At 41.9% G+C, this 21196-nt stretch overlaps 1 protein-coding gene across 1 annotated transcript in view; it reads right to left on the bottom strand.

The window, feature by feature from the left end:
- The window catches only part of LOC114547290 (ryanodine receptor 3), a 112936-nt gene that overhangs the window by 42314 nt on the left and 49426 nt on the right, over window positions 1–21196 (bottom strand). Inside the window, exons 23-44 of the mRNA XM_028566573.1 lie at window positions 21035–21118; window positions 20448–20607; window positions 18954–19101; window positions 18492–18694; window positions 17323–17497; window positions 16754–16962; window positions 16466–16665; window positions 16084–16150; window positions 15845–16005; window positions 15497–15662; window positions 13871–13957; window positions 13106–13332; window positions 11611–12418; window positions 11065–11265; window positions 9683–9785; window positions 8886–9017; window positions 3287–3560; window positions 2933–3047; window positions 2049–2181; window positions 1047–1150; window positions 778–913; window positions 288–474 (exon numbers count right to left, since the gene is read on the bottom strand). Of these exons, the coding sequence (XP_028422374.1) occupies window positions 288–474; window positions 778–913; window positions 1047–1150; window positions 2049–2181; window positions 2933–3047; window positions 3287–3560; window positions 8886–9017; window positions 9683–9785; window positions 11065–11265; window positions 11611–12418; window positions 13106–13332; window positions 13871–13957; window positions 15497–15662; window positions 15845–16005; window positions 16084–16150; window positions 16466–16665; window positions 16754–16962; window positions 17323–17497; window positions 18492–18694; window positions 18954–19101; window positions 20448–20607; window positions 21035–21118 (4080 nt within the window). The remainder of the gene's footprint in view (window positions 1–287; window positions 475–777; window positions 914–1046; window positions 1151–2048; window positions 2182–2932; window positions 3048–3286; window positions 3561–8885; window positions 9018–9682; window positions 9786–11064; window positions 11266–11610; window positions 12419–13105; window positions 13333–13870; window positions 13958–15496; window positions 15663–15844; window positions 16006–16083; window positions 16151–16465; window positions 16666–16753; window positions 16963–17322; window positions 17498–18491; window positions 18695–18953; window positions 19102–20447; window positions 20608–21034; window positions 21119–21196) is intronic.

The following is a 21196-nucleotide window of genomic DNA, read 5'->3' as shown; positions in this document are numbered from 1 at the left end:
GGGAAATCTGTAGCAGGAAAAGTTAACCCTCTCCTTGATTTCATGATGTTTATGGAGAAAGAGAACCAGGAAATGAGTGGGGGGAAATGCAACGCTTCCAAGCCTTGGCCGAGCGTCGCCGCGATGTGCAGTTAAATTTTTCGAGAGGTGCATGTCAGGCTACGGCGTAGGGTTTGGCGTAGGTCCGCTTCCCACGTACCTACGTACGTAGCCACGGCATAGATTTAACGCAGAAGCATACATCACGCTTTAGCGCCAAAAACATACATTTGATAAGTTTTGCTTACACGTCAGAGCTGACTCCATGCACAGAGCCCGGCAGGTCCAGAGCCGGCGTTTCAGAGATCTTGATGGCTTCCTTCATGGCAGCCAGCAGTCCGTTCCCTCCCTCCCCCCTCAGGGCAGGTCCAAAACACTCTGGACGACGGATGAGCAGCTTCACAACAACGCTGGAGTTCTCCTCCACGCTCTCGCCTGGCACACAAACATAAGATCATAGGATTACACACATAAAAGAAAATACATAATTAATGTCAGCAAGGAAATACAGCACATACACAATCTGTAGCTCTAACATAAACAAACACACCACGATAAACAAACACACGACAAGCCTCAGGCAAAACTCCAGGTAGACTTTGCCTTAAGCAGCAGAATGAAGTTCAAACTTAGTTGGACCTTTGCTATCTTTTTCTGCATGTTTGGATAAAGACATAATAAAAAATAAAAAAAGAGAGGAAAAGAAAGAAAGAGACTGGATGGTCACTGCAGTCTTACCGTTGACAAAGACAGCAAAGCGTAGGAAGGAAAGGTAACGCTCCCCCTCAATGGGGTTCCAGCCGATGTCTGGATAACCTTTAGCCAGGAGTATTGGACAACTCTGGAGACCACAGCCTGCTAGGTAGGTGACAACCTATAGATACAGCACATTCATAACATAACATAACATAACATATAGATCAATACTTATCCAGCATTAATCTATTCATCCTTGGTGATTCCAAACTCCTTTTACACACTACGGTAACACAAAGGTTGAGCCGTACCTTGTCCAGATCAGGCTCCTCCAGTGCCAGAGCCAGACCATTGTTGTCCATCACCGAGGAAGCAGCCACATCCAGAGGAGTGGAGCCCCTCATTGCTGGTGAAGCTACAATACAAAGCACACTGGTAGGGTAAACCATTTACTCTATTGTATTTCATAATAGTGTCTGTGATTATAGATCAACAAAGTGCCGTCCAAACAGCAGGGGGTAGTGTTGCCACTCCTTCCTTAATATTAATGGTAGCTCATCTGCCAATGGCTGGTTAAAATAAGTGTTAAAGGAAAATTTCCTCTAACAAATTGCTTTTGACACATACTCATGTTAGCCTCCACAAGGTTTATGGGAAACAGTTTATGTAGCACTGTGCACACAAACACATCTTTAATCCTGTGGTAGTAACTTGTATATTCTTTGTAGAATTTTACAATTTTATACATAACTCGTTGTTACCTGCCTAATGAGCAATCTGTGAAGTGTGTGTCTCATGCGTTCACGACTGGGTGCATGTGTGTGTGCATCCAAGGGAGACGCTCTCTTGCCCCAGCGGGGTGCTCTCGGAGACTGTGGCACTGCCATCTTCTAACAGAATGAGAGATGAGTCGCTCTCTTCGCTGATAGATTCTCAGCACTTCCGCTCACAATTACACACACATCTTCTAAGGTGCAAGGCTAATATATGTGAGCTCACAGGTGCAGAACAAGTTCTGTGATGGTAAAATGGCGGCTACCAGGTATCACCTATATTAAAGAGAGTGCTGGCAGTTTTAAGAATTTGTCTTTCATGTATCCTAGAGGTGGTTTTACAGGTATTTTTGGCCTGTACCATCAAACTTCTTTAAGAACATCCTCCAGCATATCCTACAGTCCTGATCAAGTCGTGTGGTTTTCATCCAGTAAAATAATGTTGTAGCTCAGCATCAGTAATCCTTTGGCTAATCCTTAAGGAGCATGATGGATAATAGTAAGAGTCGCGGCTTAACAGAGACATAGAGGTGTACCCACCGAGGCCCACGCTGCTATTCTCCAGCAGGTAGCTGAGGTGGTCGAACATGGCTTTCTGGTTCTGACGGCTGATCCGACAGAAGTAGCACAGGAAGCGACAGCAGCTGGCCACCATCTTGGGGAAAGCAATTTCCTGTGGAATGGCACATACAGACTAAGTAGGGTCAGACATCGTCCATGGTTAGATTTTTAAAACAAGATAACTGAAATTTCAAATTACAAAGTACAAGTACCCAAAATACACAAAGTGTGTACATGTGTACAATTTGATACCAAGTGGTTTTGGAGAGGTTGTTGCTTAATTCTGGGGTGCTGAGTTTATTATAATGACTTTCTCCAGGCTTGTTACTATAAAGTCCCTGGCATGTCTTTGCTCCTAATTAACGTCTAAAAAGCCTGACACCTTCACACACTGCCAGCCAGCCTCACTCTGCCCTTTCTGCCCTCCATCCCAGACTCTGATGCTGTCAGCCTGAGGAGAAAGCCCACCTACTGGGACCATGTCTTCATTTTGGTTTTTAAAGATTATTTTTGGGAGCATTTTAGGCCTTTATTATATAGTACAGCTGAAGATGTGAAAGGGGGGAGAGAGGGGGAATGGCATGCAGCAAAGGGCTGCATGTTGGAGTTCAACATGCGGCTGCTGCGACAAGGACTGAGCCTTTGTACATAGGGCGCACATGCCAACAGGTGAGCTATCCAGGAGCCCCGACCATGTCTTCATTAATGCACACTTACAAATGATAACACACAAAACTGGACTGAAACACAAGTTTTATCAGTGAGAAACATTCATTTTGGCGAGGAACTGCAGTGAACTGTGTGGGGGCCTCTTTAACGGCCTGTGGAAGCAGAGAGAAATATAGAAGTAGAAGCTGTTTAACCTGGGACTTGTGTCCTCCGAGCACATTGACCATGACCTCCATAACAGTCTCATGCATGCCCAGTATTCTCATTAGGTTGGGGTGCTGGTAGAAGACTTTGTTGTTCATAATGTCACTGGAGAGGAAAAAAAAAGACAAAATGAATACTTGATTTTCACTAAAAACACAAATGCATTTTTAGTAGTGTGCCAAACTAGCATGAAACTAAGGATAGCAAAACCAGAAAAATTTATGAAAAATAATAATAAATAAATAAATATATATAAAATTATTTTATTTTTTTAAATGAACAAAGGTGAGCCGATAACGTATATAACATATATAACACAAGTAGGGCTCCTCTGAGGAACCTACGCAAGTCCATCAATCATGAGCTTCTCCTCCTCTTTCCCCATTCGGACAGACAGCAAAGATCTGATCTGACCGAGGGCGGCCAGGAGGTTGATGGTGTCCTGGATGGAGGCAGCACTGATTGTGTAAGTCTTCCTCATGGCCCGGAGCAGCTCCCCGATGCTGTCATACTGCCTCCTCAGTAGGCTGAACATCTTGCGAACCAGCTCTGAGTCCAGGACGTGACACTCCTGGGCCCAGCTGACCATCGTCTGAGAGATCAGCTCCTTCAGATTAGCTGGCAAGAAAGATTCATAAAGATGACTGACAATGTAATTTCTTTTTATAAAAAGGAACTTGTTCCATGAAAATTTGTGTATTTGCTATGAACAAACTTCATATTTAACTAAGTTGGTGGACTTAGAGTAAGATAAGACCGATTTAAAAGGAAAGAATAGTCAAAAGGTTGAGATATCACTGAATCTTGCACTTAAATTGTAAATGTAAGATGTAAAACCAGTGGAATGGCCCTTTAATATTATGTATGTAACAGCAGTTTATCCTTAAAAGAGATTATTTTATGGAAATGTCACCTGCCAAGGGACCAGTCACTTCACGTCATACTCTTCAGAGAATCAAAATTACAAAATTTAACATAATTAAATCAGCCATATTTTTCTTGGGGGCAGCGAAACAAGCTGTAAACACAATAGTGACTTACGTATTAGCCTTATACTGGTAAGTAGTTGTTGTGAATGTGTTCGCAAACAATTTAATATTTTAACATTTAGCAGACACAGAACAAAACAAGCATTGTTCAGAGTCAGGTTTCTGGTCACCTAGCAAAAGTCCAATATTCACTCTCATTTTAGCTCTGTTTGGGTCCCCACCAACTCCTCCTACTAGCTGCTAAATGCTCCACTGTGTTCACCAGCTAATCACTTTGTCTTGCTGTCATTGGTGTTTGGGAAGTGGAGTACAGTTGGTTTATTAATTTTTTTTTCACAGAAAACAATGCTGATGAGAGCGGTGAGAGTGATTAAAACATTACAAAAGTGGACAATAAAACCAAAACAATGAGCTAAAAGATGCTAAAATGCTCAGTAGAGCTGAGGGGAACTGCGGTTCTGGATTATAATTATCTGTGGGTTCATCAATACTAATGAGCTCTTTTACATTGCACACGTCATTTGATGAATTGTTAAAATTAAAATATTGATTAGTGCAGCTTTAATGTTGCATAGTTAATTACAGTTTAGTATCCTTGTACGCAACGCTGCTTTCAGAGATCATCAAAACTACATTGCTATACATTTATAATACACATTATAATAAAGACAACTTAAGTGTGGGTTACTAATAATGAAGGGGATATTGGTTAAAACAATTCAGGCTTTTCTTATTATCAGCAGAAAGATGAGATTTGCCTTAAAAATAAGAGAAAGACTCGCTGCATTGTCCTGTAATCCTCAATGCTATCATTGGCCTTACAAAAAAAAAATACTGTAACCTTCCTTCCATTAACTGAGTTCACATTAAGGCACATTTCTCCCTTAAACACACAGACACTAACATACACGCAAAACACAAAGCTCCATTAAACTAATGTTAAAAAGGCATCCACTTGACTGGGTGCTCCATTTTCTACACAAGCCATGCCTGAGCAATTAATTCAAAGGCTGCATTCCCACACTGGCTCTGTGATGCAAATAAGACCTTGAGCACAGAACAAAAAAGACTGACAGCTCCTTCAAAGTCTCTTGTGTGGCTTGAGTCAAGCTAATAGGACTGCACGCGTGTATCAGCCACCTCTACAAGCCCCAGCTTCAAGGAAAGGTAATCAGCTGTGTTTCAACAATGTCAGAGTTATTTTCTTCTATTCTATCAGGAAGAAAACAAGCTCATTCATGAAAAGGCACATTTTCAGCGGAGCGAAAAGGAAGTCCTGTTATGTAACGAATAAAGGAGGGGAAGTGGACGAGGTATTAATAGTTCTTTACAGTACAATATTCTGCTTCTGTGGTTAAACTGAGACATTTGTCTGGACAGCTCGTATGTGGGTTACCTTTAAGGCGTCATTAAAACTGGATCAATAGTGTGTGTGTGTGTGTGTGTGCGTGTGTGTGTGTGTGCATATATTTGTGAGTCTGTTCTTGGGGAATGAATACACAAAGGAGAGGGAGACATCAATTAAACAATTTAGAACCATAAAAGATGAAGCCGTTTATACACAATTGATTTCCTTAAAAGTATTGCAATTAGGTGATTGTTTTTAAAACCCCTGTGTCTGTTAGGTTGATTGGATCTGTTGGTTTTCCAAAGACTATTTGACATTAAGCTGTCAATCAATGCAAGAGTGTGTGTGTGTGTGTGTGTGTGTGTGTGTGTGTGTGTGTGTGTGTATTTTGTGTGATGGGCGGAGAGCCAGCAGCAGTAACTGATCCTGCCGCTGAGAGTTGCGTGGGTGTCCGGGAAAGGGCAGAAGCACCAGCTTGCTCCAAAATGAGAAGCAACATTTCTTCCTCTCAGCCAATATGCTTCAGAACACCTGACTCTGAATACACTCATCTAGCACTTGGCCCTCACTATACCCCAACAAACAAATCTGACCAGTCTAGCGTTACATTGATGGAAGCCAGCAGTTTTTTTTCACTAAGCAAACAGTGGTTTATGACCAAATACCTGCAAAACTAATGACGTTCCCATTAGCCTCAGCTGTACTTTGTGTTTAGTGCCAACAAGCAGATGTTAGCATGCTCACATGTTAAACTATGATGGGAACATAGTAAACATTACCTGCTAAGAATTAGCATTGAGCATGTTAGCGTGCTGACATTAGAATTTAGCTCGTCATACAGCCTTACAGAGCAGCTGGCTTGGCTGTAGACTCTTGTTGTACATCTTGTTTTTGGAAAGCTTTTGTTAAATATGAATCAAAAATCCAGACACTACACTACATCTAAAGCTACTACGCAAAAGCCACGGAAAGGACAAAAAAAACTGGCTACCATAAAAGCTTTACCCCCAACATACAGTATATATATATATATATAAAAAAAATCACAAAATGATTGAAAAAAATAACTTCGGAATTATCCCACAGATATTCTGAATTATTCCACTCCTTTTTTGATGCCTCCAGGTGTTACAGAAGTAGATGTGATTCTCCTGAACTGCAGCTGCCACCACAAACCAGCCTTCTAATCAATCAGCCGGCACACAACCGCCCACAGAGACCACCACCACCCAAAGCACTCTTTTATTGAGAAATACACACTCCTCTATTTTCATCCAGCCTTGCTCCTTGGAGATCAGCGTGGTGGTCTGATATGCTCCACGTCAGGGTCACACCAAATCCCAATGGAGAGATTGCCTTTCAGCAACAAACATTTCATCCCAAATGTATCCACCTGCAACTTGGCCACCTCCTGTTGCCAGCATTGCTTCTAAGAATAGACCAGGATGGAACGGCGATGGCCATAGATTTCTAACAGATTCTCTGAGGGGTTTTTAGAAGTAATATAATACCCTGCTTAATGTTAGTTAGTCCCTATCTACACAATTACAGGCATACACACGTCTTGTTTTATTTCCAGAAAAGGTTAATTCTCAACAGAGGTCACATATAAGAGCCAAATTGCTGCCATAAATGGAGACAGTGAGCAGCGGTTTTAAATAACACACTGCTGTCTATATTGAAGGCCAACAGAACAAAGTAGAAAATATTTTCTACCAGTTAAGTAATAATTTGCAATCGGACACTTGATTGGTGGCCTCTTACAGAGTGGTACTTGAGCTAGAAAATTAGATACAACTTGTTGTGTATTTATACTGTTGTGGCACCCTGGTTATGTATCGGTTTAATCAGGTGAAGGATTTGGTTTTATCACCAATGTTTTTTCCCTCTCATCGCTCCTCTCTCTGGTTTCCCGGGGGAGGCTTCACACTGGAGCCTCTCCTTCACCCAGCTCCATATTACCATAATGAAATTGAAAAGAAATTGAAATGGAAATGACTCAGTCCACATCACACCGGCAGACAAATAGAGGCAAAACGGAGGGTGCTAGAGCTGCAATACAAGAGCCCCAGTTTTTGATTCTCACATCCCTCTAAGCGAGGAATACAGACAGAGAGCTTGTAAAAAAAGAAGTGAGACCATAAACAAGCTGAATGTAGTGGAGAGTAAATGGATAACGTGTGTAAGAACTTATGCTTTTAAGGGAAAGTAACACATGTTGCACAAGCAGTATGGAAAAAGAACAACTTCAATATCAAAGGCACTATTTATTTGCATATTTTGAACATTTGGACTTAGAAATAAAATATTTCCCAAAGCTTTAACTGCTTACTAGTCTGGATCAACAGACGTATATTGCCAGGATAAGACTGACAAGCCAGAAGTGTCCGGCAAAGCACTGGATGTCTGGCTTTGCCTTTCCCCTGCTGCTGTGTGTCAAAATCCCTCTCGCTATGGGAAACAAAAAGAACAACCTCCAAACTAGCAAGCTAAAGTTACACGCTGAAAATGGCAAGTTCTGACGAAAATTTAATTAACTGGTAATTATCTTTAACCATGTATCCAGCTAATTTAAATAGCTCATGTTAATGTATAGTGTGAACAGTTAATTTAATATTTGATAAGGTGTTTTCTTTCGTAGGGTGCAAATATTTCACCAGAACAAGTTCCTTACTGGGGCTATTTTGCAGAGGCACCGTCGCTGCGTCCGGAACTTAGCGCCGCCCAAGACGATTGATTTAAAGAAATGCAAACAACCCAGAGCGCTTTTTCCTACCATCCTAGATTAATCGTTTCCAAATCAAAATCGCAATTTGAAAGAATGCATTTAGCCAATTGTGAAGACCGCGATTAATCGGATGTGTAATATTTAGTTCAATGTTTGGTGTAACATTTGGTATAACATTTCTTATTCCTCTTTTTATTATTATATTTTTATTATTACTATTTCATAGGATAAATGCTGGAATAATGTTACATGTCACAGATTCAATGTTACATGCTTATTAAAAGAAAAACACTTATTGCTGGCAATTCATATCTATGTTTTCATCCTTGCATAAGAATATAGAGCAGATGGTGTCTCATGTTATAATGCTCCATGACAAGATTTCTGTTACACAGTGAATATTGAACTTTAGCTAAACTTAAAAAATAATAATCCCAAATTGAATCTTAATCGCAATATCTGGCGAAAAAAATCGAAATTTGATTTTTTTCCCCAAATCGTTCAGGCCCTACCTAGAATGTATCTGTGCTGTAGCCAGACTTAATTCACTCTGTAGAGATAGGTCTGGCAATGCAAGACTAACTGCTTACTGATCTTGCTACTGTTTCATTCTGTTGCTAAAGTAACAAGGCGAATTTGAGTCCTTAAATAGCGCTATATAAATTAAATGTATTATTATTACGATTGGTAAACGATTGGTGCTTTCTAGAATATGAATTTATTGTGAGCCAATGCATGCATGAAAAAGCTTTTAATCGCCCTCCTCCAGCCAATCAGATGTGTCAAATGTCTTTGTCCAGACCCAGGTACAGTGATGCAGCAGGTAAACTGCAGCATCGCTATTATTATGAAGTAAAATGATGAATTGACTTCCTCACAGGGTGCGGCTTGCTCCTTCTCTGTGGGCTCCTCCGCTTTGTGGGACTGGCCTTTGATCTTGTTCACCAGCATCAGCAGGCGACCTTTGATCGATGTAGCTTGCTCGTATTCGTCTTCCTCCATAGGGATTCCTGCACAACAAAAACAGACATGCTATATACAGTACATGGAGAGCAAAGTATATTACAGCAATATCTCTGCTCTCCTGTCGGGTTGGCAGACATGTCATGTGTATGATGTGTAGCATTGGGTGTGCAGTATCTCCTATTTCTTAGCAATTTCAAGTCGTTTTTTCATTGTTCTCTGTGTCGATGGTGCCATGTCAGGTCGGCGCTATGTGGCATGGCTGAGACTGCCATAAGATTGGTTGTACCACAGAGGGTTGGGCAATTCAATTATTTATCAAAACATCAGGATGTCAGAGCAATGTGAGAGGCACTGAACTATAACTCCTGTGCCGGGAAACAGAGAGAGATGCAGAGAGGGAAAAAGAGAGCATTTCTGAGATCAAGTACTGTAACAATTTAGCTGATGTTGACACAATGGCAGCCCAAGCAATAGATAGAAAAGGCACAGCTCTATATGCTTTTATATATCATTTTTTTTTATCTATTTTTGATTTTCCACCCACACTGCCAGTTCATGCTGCCTTTGTAAAATATCTATATAAAATTCTACAATCAATCTAAGCAATATAAGATAATTGTATAAAGTTAAATACAATAATGCATGTTTCATGATGAAGATAACCAATAAAGCAGCTCATAAAAAGGTTTTTGCAAGATCTGCTTCTTACCACAGTGAAGCTGCAGCTGGTTGTGAAAATCATACAGTTCCTCTTGGATGTCTGTTGGACACGGACAGTCCTCGCCCACACTGAAGGTCAGCAGCATGTTGATCTAAAGTATGGAAACATTGAAAGCATGCATAAACAATGTCTGGTACTTTAGTTTCAAAAGCAATCTGAACATGATGTGAGCTCATTGTAGGATTCACAGGAAAGAAAAAAAATAGCCTAAGTGGCTAATTTTCCCTCGGCACTCACAGACCGAAGGACACCATGACAAGTCATTAAAGTAGCTTTGAAGTGCTGAACTCCATCTCCAGCTGTGGCCCGAAAGGGATACTGTATGTGTATATATGTGTGTGTGTGTGTGTGTGTGTGTGTGTGTGTGTGTGTGTGTGTGTGTGTGCATGCGTGCTCACACTCACTGGAGCAATGACACCAAAGGAAAGAAGGATGAATTTGCCTTGAGGCTTTGTTCAACACACACAAAGAGTGCTTGAAACATTTGGAGCGAGGATACTGCTCTCATTCACTTTGGAACCAAAACGAGGGAATTTTGACATTATGAAAACTAAAAAGGGAATCTGAGGGTGGGAGAGAAATTAGCAATGTATGTGGAAAATTACAGAAGTTATATAACCGCTTCCTCTGAATTAGCCAGTTTCATGCATCATTTGAAGCAGTCAGCCTGCAGGCTTTCCTTGTGGTCAACTATTATAGATTCATGTGTACTTCACTGTAAGATTCATCAGCTCTAATTGATGCACACTTCCTGGCATTTACCCTCTGTGGCTGATTTGCACCTTTAGGTCACATAAGCATCAATAAGCTCACATGGCGTGACATGAACAGAGGTGAGAACTTTTGTGAAATTGCCGCCATAAATATGTCACATCTCTACTGTGAGTAGGTGAAGAGAGCTGTTACCGTACATTCCCCCCTAGTGTGGAGTGATGAGTCTATATCAACCTTAGCAAAGACTTCATCTTAAAGAAGCAGAAGTATATTGTTTCAGTTAAAAATGTACATCTCTTTACACATAAGAGAGTAAATGATGTGGTTTTCATGACAGTGCAGGGTAGGCAGTGTGGATGCTGTTTCGCTCTTGTCATTTGTTAGCATCGATCATTGGTTACCACCATTTTTACACAAGGGATTATAATTAGAGCTTCTCTCAGGAGTTAGTGCAGACTGTGTTTCATTGACGTCTTCCTCACTCTCTAGTTAGCTTTGTTGCACCAGCCAGTGACGGACAACTTGTGTGGGAGTCCAATCTGCCCACCCCCAACCTGAGCAGACCTGAAACTAATACACCCTGAGCTAGTTTGTACATATTTGTACATATTTGTACATCAGTGTTTTCTACTGCAGTGACTATGGCCTCATCTCACCTGTTCTTGAGGGGGCGATCTGAACTCTTTGGTCTTCTTTGCAGTAACAGCAGCAGACATGTTGAGGGCCAGCATCAGCTCGTTGTAGCGGAACTTCTGGTTGTACTGCAGCTTGGACACGAAGCTGTCAGAGAAAGACACAATGGCCTCGATGCGGTGCTTCAGCTCGCAGTCGCAGAAATAGTGAAGCAGCTCACACATCTGGGGAACAGACAAGAGGAGGAGACAGACAACTACAGTTGCATTACTGTTGCACATCTTGATGCAGCTGTTACTAGCAACTCTGTTAGGAATACTTACAAACAGCCTTATGGCATCATACTACCCCACTTATTAAAGATCATTTGTTCAATACGACAGAGTCATTTCATATTTGACTGACTTCTGAATGGGTCTATTACCGTGCAGTTATGGAGTATGTGAGTGTACGGTAGATAAAGATGTTCTTTGATATTACAGGTTTTGGTGATTTACCTTCTGTAGTGTATATGAAGGTTTAACAAATCTAAGATGATGCCAGATCTGTTCATATGTGCTCATTATCACCTGTCGTTTGACGGGCTCAGGCAGCCGCTTCTCCAGCAGTCCTTTCATTGGCTGTTTAGCCTCTTTGGCGACCTCCTCTTCTCCAGCTTCCACTGCCTTCTCCTCTGCCCCTGTCAGTCCTTCTTTATCTGTGGCTCCTGTAGCCCCCTCCTCACGTGTCTGTCTGAAAACATTTGGGTCAATGAGCAGTAAGATCTTATGGACGTCCTCGCTACCTAGTACACCCATAGTCAACAAGGTGCTGATGAGTTTCAAGATTGGCACAAACTGGTACTCCACCCCTCCTCCTACAGGATCTCGGATGTGGTGGCCGCCACCCTGAACGGCCTCCGTCAACATTGATATTGATTTCTCCTTCAATGCGCCCAGTGGGATTTGGGGACTGTAGAGATGTTGCTCCCGTTTGGTGCTGATGAAACAGGGCGGGGCAAAGTTGAGGCGGGGTTTGAGTGAGGTACTAAGCCCCACCCCTGGTGGGAGGTGCTTTTTGGAAGCATCGGAGAAGAGGCGAATGGAACGTGTCTCAGCCGTCACAGGGATGATGAACTCATCTTTCATCATGAGTCGCGCTTCTTTTGCTGTCTCCAGGTGGGTGCTGATCAGGACATTGTAGAAGCCCTCACGTAACATGCCCGACAGGTACTGATTGTCGATGGTGTATAAGAGCTGTGATTGGTCCAGGTGGCTGCAGAGGGCGTGGGCTACACGAGTGTTGCCCAGAGCGCAGAGGGCACAGTAGAGCTTCAGGGTGTGGTAGTGGAACCTCCTCATGTCTTCCTGCTCAGACAGCTCCATGATGTCGACACACCTTTGAAAAAGAAGTAAGAGAAGATGAGCAGGAGAGGAATACATTCTGATGTTGTGATTAAGTCTATTTAGAGGCCGGACAGGTGGCTGGGTGTCGTTAAAGTTTTCGATACTGGTACCGTTACCAATACCAAGGTACTTTTTTTGATACTAATTTTTATAAAATCATTACGGCACAAATCTTTTTATTTATTTCTCAGCTCCTACTACGTGAGCTCTGTGCGTAACGTAGAATTTTTCCTGCATGCCTCTATGACGGGTAACGTTAGACAACCACTCACCAGCATTATGAGATCTTGGTAGAAGCATGCTGCATGCTTATCGGCTCATTGATGCTGATGAGATTTACTCCTTAGGCATTAAAATTTGGTTTTGAATGAACAAACTTCGATACTAAAGAGGCAATATGGACGGTTCCTAAAAAGTATTGAATTTGGTACCCAGCCCTACAGACAGGTGTTATTTACCACACAGGTTAATAAAATAAGGGTCATTAAAGGCTCCCTTTAATCAAAGCACTACGAAGCTGGTAGAATACTTTTAAAAAAAATCGGCTTTGCAAAAGGTTTATGAGGAAAGAAATGCATTGAGCACATTTGTTATACTTCAATGATATGCACAACGTCCTTTGAAATACAACTGAATAGATACAGTACATCATATAAGCACACTAAGCCATGTACTGCACCTGTTCTCCTCAGGTATATGTACAGCCAACATCTGTAGGGGCTCCACACACTGGACTACCCAGCCATGTCTCTCGTTGACCCTGGCTGTTTCCACCTTGAGGAAGGTGTTGGGCATGCGGCTCCACAGCACGGCGCTGATGGTCTGGACATATAGACGGGGTGGACACTGGGGCACCGGGTTCTTATGTTCACTTTTAAAAATGGCGGATGACAGAGGCATGGCATTCTGGAGAGAGCAAACAAACATGGAGGGAGTGATTAAAGGAATATTCAAATGTGTTCAAACAAGGCTTAGTACACTCATTTGCCACCCTGACCTCCACAGTCTCACTTTTTGCTGCAGTTTAAAAAAAAGACGCACAACTTCCTGCTCAAACAGTCATGTGTGAACTGTGTGAACTAATGACGCCATTATTTATCTAAAGAAGTAGACAGTCACAATCTGTCTATGAGTTATGTGTCACGTTTGTGTCAATGATAGCTTTCTTGCTTAGTCACACAATCTTCTCTTTTTTTCTCTCTCCTCTAAACAACTGACACAAGTACTCATCCTGTTGATGCTCTCAGTATCTTTAGTGCAGACATAAGCAAGCTAAAATATTAGCTTAGTGGACCTACAGTATCTAAAGGATGTGTAGCTGCATAATCCTGTGTGGGGGCTGCATCTCTGTGAGGTAACATAAGGTACTGCGGGAAAGGTTAAAATAAAGGAGCATACTGTGAGCAGTAAAAATTGCATTTCCTGGAACAATTAGGGACTCCACCTTGATTTTTGACAGCTCGAACTGGAAGAGGTTAGGGCTAGTGGGTCGCACAAACACAGCAGGGAAAAGCTTGGTGTTTGGTTCCACCTGGAGCAGAGAAAATAGCAGCAAGTTAAAAACAGGGCCAAACAGGAAGTACACATTAAAAGCTTGAGAAGCAGCAGAGAATTACTGTCAGAAAGCAGCTCAATTATGCATCATAAGAACTCCACTGCTTAGTATGTGTATGCATGATCGTTTGAGAGTGTCGGCTGGCAGGATGACTCAGCGCCGGGTAAAGCATCACCTTCACTTTCAGTGACGGTGGGAGAACATAAGAAGATTATATCCTTCCAAAGGTTCTTTAAGATTTAGTTCTCAGAGTACATCTGTACAGGCAAATTCTAAATCTGAAATGTAACAATACAGACGTCACAGCTCTGTTGGGAAAATATGCAAAGACAGATGACGAGTTAACCTCAAGGTCAACAGAATAAACTGCCGACTGACAGAAAGAAGAGTGGACGGACAGTTGTAGTGATTGCAACTTACTGGGGGATTGATGCATAAACAAACAAGAGGCAAAATCACAAGGACGCTTAAAGGAACACGGCGACTTATTGGGAATTTAGCTTATTCTCCATAACCCCCAGAGTAAGACAAGTCAATACATATCCTTCTCATCTCCGTGCGTGCTGTAAGGCTTTCTGACGGCTCCAGCGGCATCAGGCCAACACAGAACATGCAGGTGAATGGTTCCAGCAATCCTACTGCTCCAAATAAGTGACAAAATAACGCCAACATGTTCCTATTTACATGTAAACAACATGTAAATAGGAACATGTTGGCGTTATTTTGTCACTTTTGTCACAATTTGGAGCAGTAGGCTAGTTGGAACCAGTTACCTGCAGGATCTGTGCTAGGCTAAGCTAATGCTGGAACCGTCAGACAGCGTTACAGCACGCACTGAGATGAGAAAGGTATGTATCGACTTGTCTTACTCTGGGGGTTACGGTGAATAAGCTAAATTCCCAATAAGTCGGCGTGTTCCTTTAAAATTAACTTTATATATTCTGAGTCTTTACAAAAGTAAAAATAAATTCAAGATCTTAAAAAGTTTTCTGCTGCATGTCCAATTTTCCCTTTTTTCACATCATTATATACTGCATCTACTTTTTTTAAAAGAACTTTTGCACAACATATAATAATAATAATAATAATAATAATAATAATAATAATAATAACAACAATAACAACAACAACAACTTTCACGACAACCCAAGGACACTTTACAGAATTACAGTGGCTATACTAAGGGAGGTTGTAGGCTATGGTGAAAAAAATGCTGTTTCAGGAGTTGTTTTTTTTTAAATCTCCAGGGATGTAGCATTTCGAATATCTGCAGGGAGGGTGTTCCAGAGGGATGGGGCTGCCACACTAAAGGCTCTGTCTCCAAAGGTACCAGGGAATGGAGGGATTTGTAGGTGAGAAGGAGAATTTTATATTTGATGCAAGACTTAATTGGAAGCCAGTGAAGGTGGATGAGTGTTGGGGTGATGGGCTGCCACCTCTTGGTGTGGGTGAGGACCCTTGCGGCAGAGTTTTGGACATACTGGAGCCTGTCTAGGGTATGTATGTATTCAGTACCTGGTAGGATGTGGTTATCTCCTTGCCACTGACAGTGAATGTCACCAGGCCAGTGGCCAGGTCTATCAGACAGCCAATCTCCAGGTCCACGTTGCTGCGACTGGAGGTGTGAGTGGCGCTGGTCACATCACCACCCCACACAATGTAGCAGTTACTCCTTTTCACACTATTAAGTGCAAATTTCAGTCAGTCAGTCACTCATCTTATCTTGACATACAGTACATTTTAATGAAAAAGGTAGCAGTTTAAAGTAAAGAACATTAAACTTTAAAGTAAAGAACTCTAAAGAAAAGAACTTGAAACCGCTGCAAAAGGAAGTGGGTTTCCCTAAAAAAAAAAGGGTCTTACCTCTCATGGACTCGTCCTCGCTCATCACCCAGGGTTACAGTGACCGATCGGTTTTTACTGAGACTGAAGTTGTTGCTATAGTAATGGTAATCAGGGGTAACCCATCCAACCCACACACCGGCAGGGTCCTGACCTGCGAAGACCCTTACCGAGTGGTAGTACTGTAATGACACGTGCAAGAGTTAGCCAACGCTGGAGGTGTTGCAACCAAATGGTACTAAAATAAAATGATTCAATACCGTAGTGATGCTGCTGTAGTCCACTCGTCTGCTTTCATCACTGTGCCTCACAGATCTCAATGGATATCTATCGGAAACCGTATTCAACAGGGGATTATAAAGTACAAACCAGGTGATGGATACTTTAATCTTCAGCTCTGATTAGCTTGTGATGTTCAAAGTCACTATAAGATGTTGGGTTAATACAAGATGGATAAAACCCAACATCTTTTACGGCATCACCATTACTTCAAATATTTGCATACTGTGACACTGAACTTGAATGGTCCACTTGAGGTCATGATTGTCAATCTAAAAGTGGAGCAGCAGATAAACATGGTAGGTATAATGCTTTGGAATGAGTTGCTTGCAATATGGCGTAAATTCATGATTTTTTGAGTACCTGTGTTTAACTTTAAGGGTATCTTCCTCATGGACTCCGTTCATGTCTACAACAGAACTGGATTTGAAGAAGGAGTGGAACTCTACCGGCATGCTGAGACGACAAAACACCATATCTGCGTTGCTGTTCTGGGTGCCAAACGTCTTGTGGGTGACTTTAAGACACGGGGGGCTGTCAATGGTGCCGTCAATCCTGGTTACCTGCAAACGGGAAGAATGTCCTTGCATTCATCCAGTTACCAATTGATGTTATTTTTACCAACGAATATGTCACTGCTTTTGCGCTTACTGCGATGTGGTTGTGGTCCTTCGGCACATTGACAAAAGTAGGCAGCCGCTTGCTGAACCACATGGTGACCTCTCGGTTCATGTTGACAGCAAAGGGTTCAAATCCCTCCTGAAGGCCGCACATGGTGTAGTACTTGAAGGTGCTGGCGTCTTTCCCAAGATTCATACGCCCCACCTGAGCCAGACCGAGACTACACACTGGAATGAACCCTGAAGGACAGCCAGAGGAAGTGAGGGAGGGAGAGGGAAGAGGAGAGAATAAATAGCCTCTAAGAACACACACACAGCAGGAGGGGAGGGAAAATCAATCCAGCTTTTGCAAAAAGGCAATTTACAGGTGTCACATTAAATAAGGGTGATTTCGTTACAGGGAGCCCCTTATTTTTCACTTATGTCTCCAGCATGGTCATGCTAGGTAAATGCTCTGCATGTGAAGGCTTTTTTTAAAAGATGAGTGAACAACAACTTGTTCTACCATTACCTTATCCGTCTGACACTCCCTGGCCTTAACATCACCTATGACTGGCTCTGTTACCACACACATCCTTATCCACATGTAAACTTTCTCACCATCCTCAGTTTCAAAGTCAGTGAAGCAGAGTTCAGAGCCCTTGGTGGTGATGAGGATCTCTCCATTAAGGGTGAAGATCATGGACTTGTCCTCCATGTTGATCATACAGCCCACGACGTCTCCAGCATGCCAGCACCGCCCGAACAAACGGCTGCCCATGTTTAGACAGTGACCCTATACACAGCACAATGTACAAACGTAAAATAAAACACACAGGAGCAGATAATAGGATATATATTACAAGAAATGTCCATCTCAAGTCTTTTATTCTCAATTACAGAACGTATTTTATTTTTCCTGAAATTAGGCAGGAAGATAATTTTTACTTTCACCCGTTTTAAGAACTTCAAGCAAGTATTCAAATAAAAGAAAAAGGCAAAGTCGGTACAATAGTATAAAGGAAAATACAATTCATTCAACAATATTACAAACCCACTGAGTTTGAAAAAAAAAAATAGACTTCAGGATTGAATCCTTATGACTTGATAAGATCTTTTTTTTGTGGAGTAATCACAAACCCCAAGCCCGTCTGAACGAGCTTGGGGTCAGATTCAGGCTCATTTAAAGCTTTAGTGCATAACTTTTTGATATTAATGAACGTCCATTACATTCAAGCCATTGCCAAATGAGTTGCTATAATGCTAATTAAGACTATCAGCTCCACACAACTCTCTGTATTTCTCAGTATGGCTGTGTTCAGAAGATTGTGTCATCTGGCGACTTTTGTGCACAGAAAATCAAGTGAAGATAATTACCTCTTTTAAAGAGTCCATCATGTTTTTTTAATTGGCTACCAGCAACTGTGTGGGGGAGGGGTGGGGGCGGTGCGCGATCACGGAAGGCTTGTATCATGTGGACGCACCAACAGTTTAGTTGTCATTACTTAGAATTCCTCATGGGGGAGACAGAAATTACACACTATAGCTTAAATGAATCTCCTTTTTATTGTGCCTATATACAACTCTGAAATGCAAGAGCAATCCTATGTTGCAGAGATGGTGTTGGTATTGGCTCAAGCTTAAAAATTGCCGATTTGTCGGGCTGGTGCCGGGCTAGGGCTTAAACATCATGGGCCAGGGCCCGGGCTGGAGTTTTTGGCACTTACAGGGCCCTACATACAATGCTAATGATTATTAGGCGATTCGTTTAGGTTTGGTTGACAGCTTACCCTGTATCCATCAAAGACGAAAGCAAGCTCATCCGTGCCAAGCTCCACATCTGGCTTACATCCAGGTCTGGCCCAGCCCACTCTCATATCTCCTCCCGTCACAGCCTCAAATTCAAAGTACCACTTCCCGGTCTTCACAGCGTATGTCCTCTCCACTCTGAAGAAGCGGACCCTGTCGATGCTGAGCCGCTCAACCACTTGCCCTACAGGGTGGAAGGGATAGCCACAGGTTGTAAATTGCTGCTTCAAAACCAGCAGAATCCCCTCCAACAAAAAAGGAAATCAATAATGGAAACATTGATTGTAACAGTCTAACATTGGGTGAGGTTAAAAGCAATCATTTCACACTCACACACACTATTCTCCTTCACTGTCGACTGAAAGAGAGTGGGAGACCGAATCCTTTTACTGGACTGAACATCTGTGCATTTAGATGGGCATGAGTCTATGAGTCAGACTCACCGCCTTCCTGGTCCGAGGGCTCAATGTTGTATCCATAGCCAATCAGAGTGCGGATGGCCTCCCGCAGGCTGTCCCTGTTTGACTTCTTGGTGCGCTCATCCAGCAGAACATAGGGAACCAGGCGAGGGTTACGCTTACTCTTTAGATCCTGCATAGAGGAGAGCTAGTCAGAAAAGATTTTATGCAGGAAAAACATCCCCAACTATCCCTGGTTATGTCATCAATTGTACTGTAGGTGAGCTCAAACACACTACTGTTACATTTATTACAACTGTGCTGTCAAACCCGGTAATTGAGAAGTTAATTGTCCATTTATTGCCATTGCGCTACTGCTGCCCATCACTTCCTCTATCTTTTTTTGTGTCATTTCCAATAGCAGTTCTCCCACTGGGGTTTGACGAACAACCAAGGAAGTATCGTTTCAATGCTACTTTAGCAGATTTGTGGAGCTTCATTTAAAATCCTTTGCTGGTTATTCAGATCACAAGTGGTTTGTTTGGTCTGGCATAATAGTTTTCCCAGATATCACTAAAGGGCTTAATTGAAAACCTTGTGGCATTTTTCCAAAACGCTGGTCAGTTACCCAGTCTCATGTTATCAACTATTACGACCCTTAATCTACAAACTGCACAGAAAATATGACCAAACTGACATGTAGGTGGCAGAGCAGGGACACAAAAATAAATAAATGGAAAAATGGCCAGTTTACAATAACATTATGTGTCTTCTACATTAGACATTTGCTGATTACTCTGAATCAATAGGTGATTTCAGAACTCTTCACTCCTCTTACTTGCGTTCAGGTGCCAGTTTTCATACAGTAAGCCTCTTTTTCCACACTATTAGCAAAATAAATTAGCCTTCATTCACTTAATGTGGGAAGAATGATTACACTTGCATGACGTATCAAATTATTTCTCAATATATGCTGTAGATTAATGCTTTTAAATGAAAAGCAAACAGACTAAAACCATCCACCCTATGACCACAGAAACAAGATTCATTTCATATTGCATGACAATGACTGCAATGACTGATTCCAGAGGACTGTGCTACATCCAATTTCATGGCAACGGTACCAAAACACACAAAAGCCTGATTGACAAAAGCTAGCAGTCGGTGTATTCACTTTCAGGACTTATTTGTTCAACAGATGAGAAGAGACGTGCTGTATTGAGTGTGTTCTGGACAATATCTTCTGTGTCTTGTTGCCCTTTACTACAGAACATCTTGCTGTGTGTTGAATAATAACATACAGCTAGGAAATGTCAGACTAAACAAACCGTCTGACATATGCGCTGGTAAGTAGAGACTGTATGGGAGGTGGATTAATGAACCATGAAGGAGAAACTGAGCACATAAAAAAAAAAAATACAGCAGCAAAGCTGGACACAGAGGAGAAAGCTGCCTCAACGAACATCTCGGGGGGCTTTTTAAGGTGAGATTTTGTTTGTTTTGGTCCCAGCATAGTGTGCATGAATACATTCAGCGTACCTGCTGAATACCATAGGTCCATCCCTGTTTGATGCGGTCCTTGGCCCACACATTGTGTGCATTTTCTGCCAGTTTGTCCACCAGCAGCTCCTGACCTGGAGTCAGTTTTATGTCAGACAGATCCAGAGGAGTTGGCTTATAACCATTGGACATCATGTAGCTACAGGACAGAAAAAAAAAAAAAAAGAAAGAGAATGAAAAAGGTTATGGTAGTAATAAAAGGTAAATCCACCAGGACTAGCACTACCCACATGTATAGCCTGATATGAATCGTTATGGCAGCACATACAGTATATTAACACTATATATAATTTTTTTCCTGGGTTTACACACCTTTTGATTCACCATTTTTAATCTTAGCTCTTACTGTAGAAAGACCAAAAGGCATTATGTTTCAATTGATGGTTAGAATATAAACCACCTTTTTCTGCAAGTCTCTTATTTTTTTATTGACTAATTATTGGCACAATCACTGTCAGTAACTAGAGACAGCTTTCTAACAAACCGTCTGAACTGAGCTACATAAAAACGAAATGCGTGTATGTTTTGATGGACTTTGTACAGTACATATAGGCATGCATGCTTACTTCTTAGGGAGTTTTATCTTTTTGAGGGAGCCCTCAGCATTTGGATTGACCTGAACTACACGACAGCCCAATGCCAGCAGAGTCCTATAAAAGAGAAATAAAAACAGCAGAAAGTGAGTTGAACGAATGCAGATTGTGTTTAATCCACACCTGGACATTTCT

Source organism: Perca flavescens, chromosome 20, assembly GCF_004354835.1.
Source record: "Perca flavescens isolate YP-PL-M2 chromosome 20, PFLA_1.0, whole genome shotgun sequence".
NCBI lineage: Eukaryota > Metazoa > Chordata > Actinopteri > Perciformes > Percidae > Perca > Perca flavescens.
The sequence above is the reverse complement of the archived record's forward strand: the minus strand, read 5'-3'. Positions and strand labels throughout refer to the sequence as shown.